Source organism: Mastacembelus armatus, chromosome 13 (assembly GCF_900324485.2).
Source record: "Mastacembelus armatus chromosome 13, fMasArm1.2, whole genome shotgun sequence".
Classification (NCBI taxonomy): Eukaryota; Metazoa; Chordata; class Actinopteri; order Synbranchiformes; family Mastacembelidae; genus Mastacembelus; species Mastacembelus armatus.
The window spans coordinates 348,005-360,073 of NC_046645.1; the positions used below are offsets into that span (position 1 = coordinate 348,005).

General features: G+C 46.5%; 1 protein-coding gene across 3 annotated transcripts in view; it reads left to right on the forward strand.

The window, feature by feature from the left end:
• Positions 1-1,371: 1,371 nt before the first annotated feature.
• Positions 1,372-12,069, forward strand: part of epha4l (eph receptor A4, like) — a 51,224-nt gene continuing 40,526 nt past the window's right edge. For all 3 annotated transcript variants that reach the window (XM_026321122.2, XM_026321131.2, XM_026321140.2), the window contains exons 1-3: positions 1,372-1,564; positions 2,998-3,065; positions 5,561-6,224. In XM_026321122.2, coding sequence (XP_026176907.1) covers positions 1,459-1,564; positions 2,998-3,065; positions 5,561-6,224 — 838 coding nt within the window. In that variant the 5' untranslated portion in view covers positions 1,372-1,458. The remainder of the gene's footprint in view (positions 1,565-2,997; positions 3,066-5,560; positions 6,225-12,069) is intronic.

The following is a 12,069-nucleotide window of genomic DNA, read 5'->3' on the forward strand; positions in this document are numbered from 1 at the left end:
AAATAAAGCTGCATCGTTTTTGAAGATGCATGTGGCTCCATTTAAAATGTACAAATAGTAAATTTCACATAACTCTGGGACTCTTTTCTGATTCATGTGGTGGAATTCTGTTTTGACTTATAGCATCAACAGTGGTGCAGCTGATAGGGATCCAATGACTTGCCCAAGGACACTTCAGCATGGTGGATGGTTCCCAGCTGAAGCACTGTCTGTAAACGCCACGTTCCACTCATGAAGCTGCTTATTTTGGATATGGAAACCCTGTTGTGATGCAGAACGCCCTCACCTGCCCACACACCGACAATCTCCTCTGCAGATCACTAAAGGTTGCTGCTCGCCGCTGCACGGGCCCATCTCATGGGAGCTATAGAAATGTGTAGGAGGTCATAAAATGGTGAGAGCACCCTGGCAACACCCCAAACCTGAGCACAGCTGGCTTTTCTCAACATGAACAACATAGAACAATAGAGCCTTTATTTGAGGGAAAACTGCAGCAGTAGCATCAGTTACCACATATTCATAGCTCCATAGCTTCAGATCTGCACTGACTGATGGGTCTGTGTACACATTTCATCATAAATCTACATAAGGCCTTGACAATAACAGAATAATAGCAAGTGACAATAATCCAATACAGCCTCGCCACCGTTCTCAAAACGGGTATTGTCAATTTCACAAAAAGCAATACCATGTAATGTAGGGAGGTCATGCTCATGAGTGTTCTTTAATCCAATTTTGGAGGCAGAACAGGCGTCAACATCTCCGCTAGGTGGCGACCTTGGTCTGATGCGCTTCGCCCTGGACGTTGGCTTGACTGGAGTCAGACTAGATGCCGGATCAGCACAGGGTGACTGCCGAGGAGCATCGGAGACACAGACTGGCGCATTGCATACAACGCATAAAAACATATATACTGTGGAGTCCTTTCTGTTTTTTTTAGTTACAGCAGCACTGACTGGGGTACAGTTCATTTTATAAACAAACAGCAGACACACACACACACACACACACACATTTACCATCTGAGTGCACTGTTGACTAACAGCCCCCCACCAGCAAACACACACTTTGCTTTTGTTATGTCAATCGCTGACTCAGAGTCGCACTAAGTTTTACATCACCTCTGTACCTGCGAGTCAAATGCCACCTCACACCATATTATGGTGTCTCAGAATATAGAGGCTGAGTTGTTTGGGGTTCGGGGGGGGGGGTACTTAATGATTATTTACCCCTCTCCCCCCCATTCCCCTGCGTTTCCTATATGGATCGACGGGGTCCGCGTCAGAGCGCACAAAGTAGACCCGCCTCCTAGTTGTGGTGCGCTCGGTGCGTCTCTCTCACCGTCCGCTTCAAGCCCATATTCCACTGGGAGAGAGAGGGAGAGAGAGGGAGAGAGAGAGAAAGGACCTGGGAGAAGAGCAACGAGAGAAAAAGAGAGAAAGGAGAGAAAACTGAACAATGACACAAATGGCACTCATGGCAGGGATTTTGTGCACGGCCACCTTTCTTGTTTTGGGGATTTCTGCATTTGTTTCTCCGGGACGGATATACCCACCAAATGAAGGTAAGGTTGTTGGGCGAAAATAACCGCCGCGGACTCCTGACTTCGTCTCTTCTCCGTCTGTGTGTGTTCGCGCTGCGGAGTCTCACTTCGTGGCCCCTAGTTGCAAGTGCGTTGAGTTTATTGATGGCAACCAAGGACGGTCACCTTTACGCATCGACTTTTGCTGAGTTTTATGTGACTGTTCGGATACGCAGCGCCTGTTCTGGTCTCGGCTCAGGCTTCGGTCGCGCCAGCTGCGGAAAGCCTGCGAGCAGGAGCCCCGATACTTGTTCTCTGCCAGACAGAAGGTCAAGCTGAGCACTGCCCCAAAAGCAGTTTGTTGCAGCGTGTCGCTTGTTTGAACGGGCATCAGCTTTCAGTGGGAGACTCGCAAACCCCGCACACATCCGAGTGACCAAGCTGCTCATTAGTTCTCAATTTCAGAACTGTTCACAGCCGCCGCCGCTGCCCAGTGTGTCCTGGTGCAAAAGGATCATGGGAATGTCAGGAAAACAAAATTAAAAATTCGGGTGCGTTTTACAGGATATACCCTGAAATACAGAAAGGTTCCCGCTGAAGATTTTGGTTTGCGTTCACCGAAAAGCGACCTGACACCAAACTGCACGATTTTTAAACGGAACATGGTTCGTCCTCTCGTGCACATCGGCAGGGTTCGGAGTTTCTGCCTGGGGTCCCGAGGCGCAGCGTCCCCACTTTAAAAATGCTAGGCCCAATGCAGATAGACCCTACTTTCTGCACCAAACGCCGACAAATGTATTTCTATATTGTAATGTCTCCAGCTCCATGGAGTCGGGCTCCTGCACAAACGTGATTTTCAGCAACAAAACACTTTGACACGAATAGAAACTGTTGTTTCAAACTTTAAACCGATCAGCTGCCTAATAATTAATGTCGTAGCTTTATATAACGGACCTATTTATTAATTTATACACACTGAATTCATAACAAGCCCCCAAATAAATACAGAAGCAGACCATGCGTGTGTTCTCGAGAAAGTACAAATAGCCTGATATTTTGTTTGTCGGGGCCTTTTAAAAAATGCTTGTGCTCCCAAAGTGATTCCGATCAAATCAAACATGTTAACGCTGCTGCCGCCCAGACTGGGAAATCAGTTTTTATGCCACTGGGGAAAAAGCATTTGTTATTTGTAGAAAATCTTTTTCTTAACGAAAATCAATCGTCCGTGAAACAGCGCAGGGAATTGGACAGAACAAAACATTTACAGGCTTATCATGTGAAATATTCACTGACCTCCGGTTCTGACAAATATCCTGAGGACATTTTTCTACTTATTAAATCATTTTACCAGTTTTTTCTATCTCCACCATTTTCCTCGCTGTGTGTGTTTGTTTACGGATATTGTAAATGCCAGTTCTCCTGTTATAAGGACGGACTGAGACTATATGCTCACTTCTCCTGTTCTTGTTTTCCAGTCACGTTACTGGACTCCAGAGCCGTACAGGGGGAGCTGGGATGGGTCGCCAACCCGACAGAAGGAGGGGTAAGTACTGCAAAGAAGTGTCCCCTTGTTAGGACGCATGGTCCCCTATTGAGCAGAAATGGGGAGATAATATCCATTATTGGCGGGAGTTCTGGAGCGGACCGCCAAATAGATACACAGCCCTCTTTGATAAGATCCTGTCCTGGTGAGCCCTTTATGGGAATATCTTTCCTGACGATTTATTGCACAGCTGTCTGCGCTGTGGGGATATTACACTCAGGGTGAGATCAAAGCATCATGTCCAGTATATTATCCTACAATATGGATAAATTCATGATTTTATTGTTTATGGAGACCCTCTGGAACACCCTTCGGTGCCCCATGGGTTCCTCAAGATCCACTTTGAGAACCACTAGGTCTGCAGACACCCCCCTCACCTCCAACACCCACTGCTTCTCTTTCTCCTCGCTCCCCTTCTCTAATGGTCAGATGCAGGGACCGATACTGCAGCGGGCGTCAGGTTTCCTGAATAGGCGGTGGATTGAATCGGTCTTTGTGGAGAAACTTTATATCCCTTTCCACCATTGAGTCGAGGAGAGGGAGCGAGAGGAACTTGGCAGCTGAGAGAGGGCCCTCTAAAATGGATGAATAAGGGGGAAAGTGCAGTGGGGTTCAGCCCTTGCCGCAGGATGACTGGATTGGGCTATAAAGCAACAGGGAACAGGGTCGACAGAATGTGTAGTCCCTCAGTCTAATTGGGATATCTATAGAGGCTCTGATAAGAGAAACAATAGGGGCCGCAGTAGGGCCCATGTGACCACACTGTGCCATAGGAATTAGATGGTTTGGGCACGGTAAGACGCACGCCATGCCCCAATCGAGTTTAAATGTGATCACATTGAATTGGCCACAAAGGTATTTGAATGCAGTATCTGTGAAAGCCAGTGGTGACCTACATTAATAATTATTCACACTTAGCAGCCACACATTCATTTGTTCTACTTACAGAAATGTGATGGCGGACGCAGCACGCCTTTTATTGTTTTCTGAAATTAATACACATTAGCAACAATAATGTCAACTAATGGAAATGAGCCCTGGGGAGCTCATTTTACCTTCTGCAGCTGTTGCAGATTCACTCACAGGCTTTTTCTTAACGGACTTGGCTGGTGCTGGTCTCTCAGGTCCTCAACCTCGACCATTTAATCACAAACAAGTGATTGACAGGGTCCTGACACCCCGGCAGGTCCGTGTTCACCCTCTCATTACAGCCAATTGGCCTCATTCTCTCTCTTCCCTGCTATCAGGGAAAGGTGCGGCCTTATCTCATAGCTGCGTGATTTCCACAATAAAAGTAGGGCTAAGGGGAGACAGCAGATGAAAAGAAAGCCAGGGAATTATAGACTTTGTCTCAACGTATACAGCTGCAGCTACGTTTAGCAGTATCCTGCCGTCCTTTACGGAAATAGGCCTTTCAACCACATGGTGTATGATAAGGCATCAAATCTGGCAACAGAACCCATACTGTTCTACTGTCCCATTGTGTTTTTTTTCTTTACAGTTCTCTAAATGGTTGAAACCACAGCAGCCAGTATCTTGTCTGTTCTTGTTTAGAGCCCAGCTCAGTCAAAGACGCTATTTAAAAACACGGTGAAAGACGTAGGGCAGCGCTCTGCTTTGAGCCTCTCAAGACGCGCTCGTATTTGCTCAGCAGTGCTCTGTCAAGAGGGAACTCTATCATAACTAAAACAAACATTACTCCTCGGCAAAAATGAGCCCGGTCGAGCTGGATAACGTAATCCATGTGCCCCACGTCAGTGAGTCCCTCTCCGATGAGTTCATGCTAACAAAAGTGGTGAACATGCAGATGCAAAGCAGGCACACATCAGATCATTAGCATCGATTCAGAGACCTTCGCTTTTCACTTTCACGTAATTCCTCTTTTTCATCTTTCAGATTTGTCCTTCTCATGATACCCTGAGCCATGCAGGTCGTTCAGTGTGTGTGTGTGTGTGTGTGTGTGTGTGTGTGTGTGTGGTGTGTGTGATAAGGATTTTGTATACCACTTGTATAATTGAAGTGTAGGCTTTACTGAGGCATATAACTAATTACAAATTTCCGTTCTTGCAGTTGAGGAGAATCCATGAATATTAATATCTTTATGTTTCTATATTAGAACCTGACAAGTCTATTAGGAGCCATTCATAAAATATTCATTGAGTTTAGCCATCAATTAATTGCTCTGCTGAGACTAAAATATTGACTAATCTTTCTCACATACTCTTTTGCACAAGAATCTCTTATTGTTGGGATGGGCTCCCCCCCCCCCCCCCAGTCCTGTGTGATATTTAGTCCATTGTAATCAGGAGTTCTGATATTTTTCTGATGTTCTTAACCTTTTCCAACAGCCCAGTAACACTATCCTTTTCCTACTGTTCAGATAATCACATTTTTTAACAATGACACAAAATTCAACAAAGATATTTCCTCTGCCAGTTGAAACTAAGGTTCAAAAACATCCTTGTAACATTTTCATGGTTGTGTTCTTTCCCTAGTGGGAAGAAGTGAGCATTATGGATGAGAAGAACGTTCCCATTCGGACGTACCAGGTGTGTAATGTCATGGAGCCGAACCAGAACAACTGGCTCCGCACTGACTGGATCCCCCGCGGTGGTGCTCAGCGCATCTACATTGAGATCAAGTTCACCCTTCGAGACTGCAATAGCCTCCCGGGGGTCATGGGGACCTGCAAGGAAACCTTCAATCTGTACTACTATGAGTCCAACAACGACAAAGAGCGCTACATCCGTGAGAACCAGTTTGGCAAGATTGACACCATCGCTGCAGACGAGAGCTTCACTCAGGTCGACATCGGTGATCGGATCATGAAGCTGAACACAGAGGTGCGAGATGTGGGCGCCTTGACCCGGAAGGGCTTCTATTTGGCCTTCCAGGATGTTGGAGCATGTATTGCACTCGTGTCTGTCAGGGTCTTCTACAAGAAATGTCCTTTAGCAGTGCGCAATTTGGCCCAGTTTCCCGACACCATCACTGGAGCTGATACTTCTTCGCTTGTGGAGGTTCGTGGCTCATGTGTGGATAATTCGGAGGAGAAGGAGGTTCCTAAGATGTACTGTGGGGCTGACGGAGAGTGGCTGGTGCCCATTGGGAACTGCCTGTGCAACCCGGGATATGAGGAGCGCAGTGCCGAATGTCAAGGTAATGAACTGACATTTGTTATGTGTTTTCTGGAACTTACCGTCTGCTCTTGGCCTTTTCTGTTTTTGCAGACCATTCTGCTTTCTCACACCTTCAATCCACCTCTTTGTGACGTCTCTCCTCCTTCTTTCTCTGGCTTTGTCTTTATGCCCTATGTTTTCTTCTCTTTGTCCTTTCTGCTCCTCCTTCCCTCGATCTACCCACGTCGTGCTCTGTTGGATATTTTTTTCCTTGATCTCCCGCTCTCTGCAGTCTTTTTTCCAGTTTCTGGTTGGATGATAGAAGCAATGATGATTGTAAATGGAGTAATTAGCGGGCCCACTGGGAGGTGTTGTGTGGCGGGATACATCCCAGGAGAATTGGTGACACCAGGAGAGGAGACGTGAGGAGGATAGAGCTCCATCTGGTTCACACTACCGCTGTGTCTTTCACCCATACCTGCTCTTTCTCTTATTCCCAGTGGAGCCTGAAGCTGGGAAGAAGAGATAGACAGCTTTATAGGAAGAAAAGGAGAGAAAAAGAGTTTGTCATTCCAAGCAGGTATGAGAGGAGAGAAAATACACAGCTGTGAGATGGGGATAAAATAGTGCTATTTGGCACGGGGGAATAGCCCCTTGCAGGCGATTATTCTAGTCTGAGCTCACTGTGATCCTATACCAGGCTGTTTGATGAGGTTTTAAGGTCAGCACACAGCGCCTCCTTCCTGATTTTTAAACCAGGAGCTCGACATGGCCTTCAGTATGTCGCTGAATTCAAAAACATTGCTCTGAAATGCCCACAAAACATTTCAATAGAGCTGAATTGATCTGAATTTCTGCCTTTAGACATCTTTAGTTTGGGCTGTTATGATGATTAGCGTTTTGATAGAGCCTAATCTAACTTGCTTGTTTCACTGCACATGGTGGAATGCAGTTAATGGTATGCAGTACTACAACGTGGGTAGCATCAAGTAGTATTCAGCAGTTGTTTTGTGCACAGGCAGCTTTTTGCCAAGGCACAGTTGTCAGCTGGCCAGGCGAACGGATGCCAATTCTGCCACGATGGTTTATTGGTAGACCCCACCTGCCACCCAGCACCGTCACACACAAAGGGCAGTGGGACACAGCCGTGAGAGGTCAGAGGCTGGGCATGGGTGATTAACGGGGGGTGGGCCACTACACCTCTCCTAATTTATGAGGGAGCCTTTATCTTGGAGGACTAATTGTATGACAAACAGGTCTGGAGGATTTATGGGTACTGCTGGCTGCTTGGGGGTGGGGAAGCAAAGTGACACAAGTGGTCACAGATGGGTTTGTATGTGTAATTTGTGTGTGTGTATGTACGTGTCCTTTGTGTGTGTGTGTTTGTTCAAAAAATATAATTTGAGCTTTTTGTCTTGGAACGTTCCCCCTGTCACTCATGGCTCCAGCCAGACTTTGGGTTAGTCTCCCCTGGTGGAGCTTCGTTGTGCAGTCCAGGATAATACCTTCTCTTGTTTCAAATGAGACGGAGAAGCCTGATCTCATACTGTATGTCATAACTTTCATTTCTCTGAAACATCAGAAAAGACCCTGTATCTGTCCTCTTTAATTCCAGTTGAGATAAATAGCTGTTAGCCATCAAAAACAGCAATAAGGGGTTTGGAGCCGTTGATTTTATGTGACTAATGCAGTCTTTTAGTGCATGCCAGCCTGTGAGCCTGTAGCGTTGCTTTTCAAGCCAATACATCCATTTAGTTCACATATCACTGCATCTGCTGTACTTTGTTTACAGTTTACAGTGCCAGTGCATCCAGTCCATTTGCTCTTAGCTTCAATTACTCTGTTTAACATTTCACTTCAAATTGGACACTGGATAACACGCACTGGCCCCGGTTGCCCAAGATGTCGCTGTGGATCAGCTTTAGTGACTCGGAGGTTAAAAGGCGATGGCCACTGTCGGTCTTTAAGTGCATTGATGAGCTGGCTAATATTCCACAATGCGACAGGCTCGACAGGAGAGAGCGTCCAGTCCTCTGTGACTGTGTTGACTCAGGGACTTGTATAGGAGCTGGTTTTGGGTGAGAGATGATGGATCAAGGGAGAGTCATGGGGGAAGGTGTGTGTGTTAATTTATTTCTGACATATTAAAAAGTTTAAACTACTGTGTGAGAGTGTGTCAGCCTGTGCTCACTCCATGTGGCTTGATTCGGTTTAAAAAGCTTCTTTAAAGGATTTCTGTGGTGCACACAAGCCCGATTGTGTTGCTGTGAGAGTGTGTGTTCGCATACTTGTGTGTCTTTGCTTGTCTTGTGTGCGTGTGGGGTTACAAGGGCACTTTGGCCCCTGGTTCCCAGCCCAGGATGAATGGGCTCTCCTCCATCATTGTTTGGTGCAGCAGCAGAGCCGACTGAGGGTAGCGATGTTTGGGGTGGGGGAGTCTGACGGGCCATGTTGGAGTTATATTCTCCACCCTGGTAAAGGTCAGAGGTCATCCCCTTCTGCATCCATCTTACTGCTGCATCTGACAGGGTCGGGAATCCAGGATTGATTAAGATGTCAGGGTTTTGACAGCTGTGGCGGGTTGGGGTGTTTGTGTATGTGCGTCTGCGGTCATGGGTAACTAGGGCCGAGGCATAAGATGCAAACAGGACACTAAGGGCCAAGGGGCCCCTGATCTAAGAAGAGGGGACTCGGCGTGTTTGCATTTGGGATCCCTTTCCCTGTTAATCGCCTCCCCCTAATGGTCTGTGGGCAGTGGTGGGGGTTAGGGTGTCCCCTCGCTCCTCATCTGGTGAGTCCCTACTGTTTGAGGAGGGAGATACTAGTGGGCACCATGTATGTTATTATGTCTAACCAAAACCCTAAAAGCAGATTTTAATCTTCAGTCATTTGAAAGTGTGTGAGAAACCTCTAGACACACACACACACACACACACACACGCACACGCACACGCACACACACGCATGCACTAACAAATGCCTCAAAAACATGAAGGAATTTTCTGAATGCTGTATCTTCTTATCTTTTTAATTTACATTTATTATTTTTATATTAATTCCTGATGGATGTTTGGACATCTTATCTTTCCCATTTTGTCCTGCTATTATTTCTCAAATACAAAACACAAAATGTGTCTCAGTTATTAGATAAATGCTGTTTTACAAAAACTTAATAACTTCTATCAGCTAAACCTTCATTTCACTGTTTTATGCAACAGCTCAGGCTGTGATGGGACTATTTTCTCACCTGAGACCCCCCCCCCCCCTTCACTCTGTTTCCCAGCAGACTGTGCTGAGCTGAAAACGCTCATTGGCATTGGATTAAGAGGTTTTGGGGATGAAGTTACTTTCCTGTGTCACTAATTGTGTGTGTGCATATCTGGGTCTCCCATTCTCTCTCTCCCTCTGTTGACAGTGTTAAATATGCACTTGGGAGCATCATTTTAAATTCACCACGTAATTGTATTTAGCTCGACGGTCCCCGATGGCTTTAAATACACAGACTCAGTCCTTTTCCTCTCTCTATCCTGTTTTCCTCCTCCTTCCCCTCTTCTGCATACACATGAATTAAGTATTTGCATTTTTCTTGGCCAGCTTCTTGTTTTTTCTGTCCATGTTTTCATCTCTTCAAATTTCCTGTTGCTCTAGCACCTCTTTGTGAGTTTCCTTCACTCTTTTTTTACTTTTTTCTCTCTCAATTTTTACTCCTGAGTTTCTGTCAGCAATTTTCACCTATTCACACTCTGTCTTTTTTATTCTCCTCTCTTTTTTCTCACTCCCTCTGCTCTGGCTGTTGAGGTGGTTAGTGCTCGTCAGCCTGTCTCTGGTGGCAGCGGCAGGAAGTGGGCTGAATAATGAGATTACCTTCACTGTTGGGAGCACGGCGGCTAGGAGCAGCACACGGAACATCATCACCCGTCATTGTACCCACAAACACACACACGCGCACACAGAAACACACACAAGTATGTGGACGTGCACACAACCCTGAATAATGGAAATCCAGACACATGCAACGAAGGATGTCTCGAGTGACAGGAACCAAAATGTGCCTGTACATGCACATACAGTCATGCATGCTCATACAGCGTGTTCAGACTAACAACAATCGCAGACACACTAACATGTAAAAATGACACGTTAAGTAATAGACTCCAGTACACACACACATACAAGGTTTAGTATGCGTTAGCACGCACAAACACACACTTAGAGCCGAGCAGAGTGCAGCAGAATGGAGGTGCATGTACTCATCGCTCTCCTGCCACCAGAGAGGCTCATTTTGTGCTGCTGAATAGAGACGAGGAATCTATTACCGACAGAGAGTAGGAAAGAACAACAGATACAGAAAGAAAGGACAAAATGCTTCATGAGCAATCCACTGCCATCCTCCCCTTCCTGCTGAAATAATTGCTTAAAACATTTTTTATGTTCTGTTCTTATTTCGCTCCTCAAATGATGAAAAAGTCCTCTCAATAACACAAGTCCTCCCTTAAATGCCTGGAGGAGGGAGGCGAGAGGGGCCTGGTGGTGGTAATTCAGCCGTCATTAGCTGAGGTGCTGAAATGTTTTTCCTGCTTGGGCAGCCGTCCTGCCTCAGTGTTTGTTCCCTTTGCAGTTCCCGACACTCATCACCCCTCTCTCTTTCACCTCACGCTGCCCTATTTAAGGCAGGAAGCCACCGGTGATCGAGCATGACCGGGCCGATGGGTGTAGTGCTGAACAAATACGCTGCCACAAACATCCATCTTTACGTTTTTGGTCTCGTATTTGATTTTAAAAGCATTTTTTCCTATAAAGTCGAGCTCCTTTCAAGAACTCACTGGCACGATAGGCTTCATTTTGCCGTGTTTTAGGGCCAGGAAACTGGAGCACTGACGTGTTTTAGTGCAGAAAATGTCAAATAAGATTTGAAACACGCTGAATTACTTCGGCCTCAGCTGCGTTTGGAAGATAGTGTCAGTGCTGATATGAAACTAAGCTGTTTGCCAAAATGCACTGGTAATATAAATGGGCAACTAGTGTGTATGGTTAAGGCAAATAAGACACTGCACACGTGTGCTCTGATTTATAGTGTGTTTGTTTTTCACAGTGAGACACAGTCAGTGTGAGGTCATTTCACTAGTTTAATACTAGTTAAACAGCAACAGGTGCCTGAAACACAATGTGGATTATCTCAGACTACAGGCAGAATAAAAGACACTGGGCTGTTAACAGGGACCAACAGGGACCAACAGGGACCAACAGGGACCAACAGGGACCAACAGGGACCAACAGGGACCAACAGGGACCAGGTTCTGACATGAAGAGTTCACAATTAGTGAGAACTGACCATTTAATAACTGACTATTATGAATAAGGACAATTTACAGTTTCAACAGCAACACATGCACACTGTTAGTGTCACATCGCCTCCTCTCTCCTCTCCTCTCCTCCCATCTCCTCTCCTCCTCTTCTCTCCTCTCCTCTCCTCTCCTCTTCTCCCATCTCCTCTCCTCTCCTCCTCTTCTCTCCTCTCCTCTCCTCCCATCTCCTCTCCTCTCCTCCTCTCCTCTCCTCCTCTTCTCTCCTCTTCTCTCCTCTCCTCTCCTCTCCTCTCCTCTCCTCTCCTCTCCTCCCATCTCCTCTCCTCTCCTCCTCTTCTCTCCTCTCCTCTCCTCCTCTCCTCTCCTCCTCTTCTCTCCTCTCCTCTCCTCCTCTTCTCTCCTCTCCTCCCATCTCCTCTCCTCTCCTCCTCTCCTCTCCTCCTCTTCTCTCCTCTCCTCTCTTCTCCTCCCATCTCCTCTCCTCTCCTCTCCTCCTCTTCTCTCCTCTCCTCCCCTCTCCTCTCCTCTCCTCCTCTCCTCTCCTCCTCTTCTCTCCTCTCCTCTCCTCTCCTCCTCTTC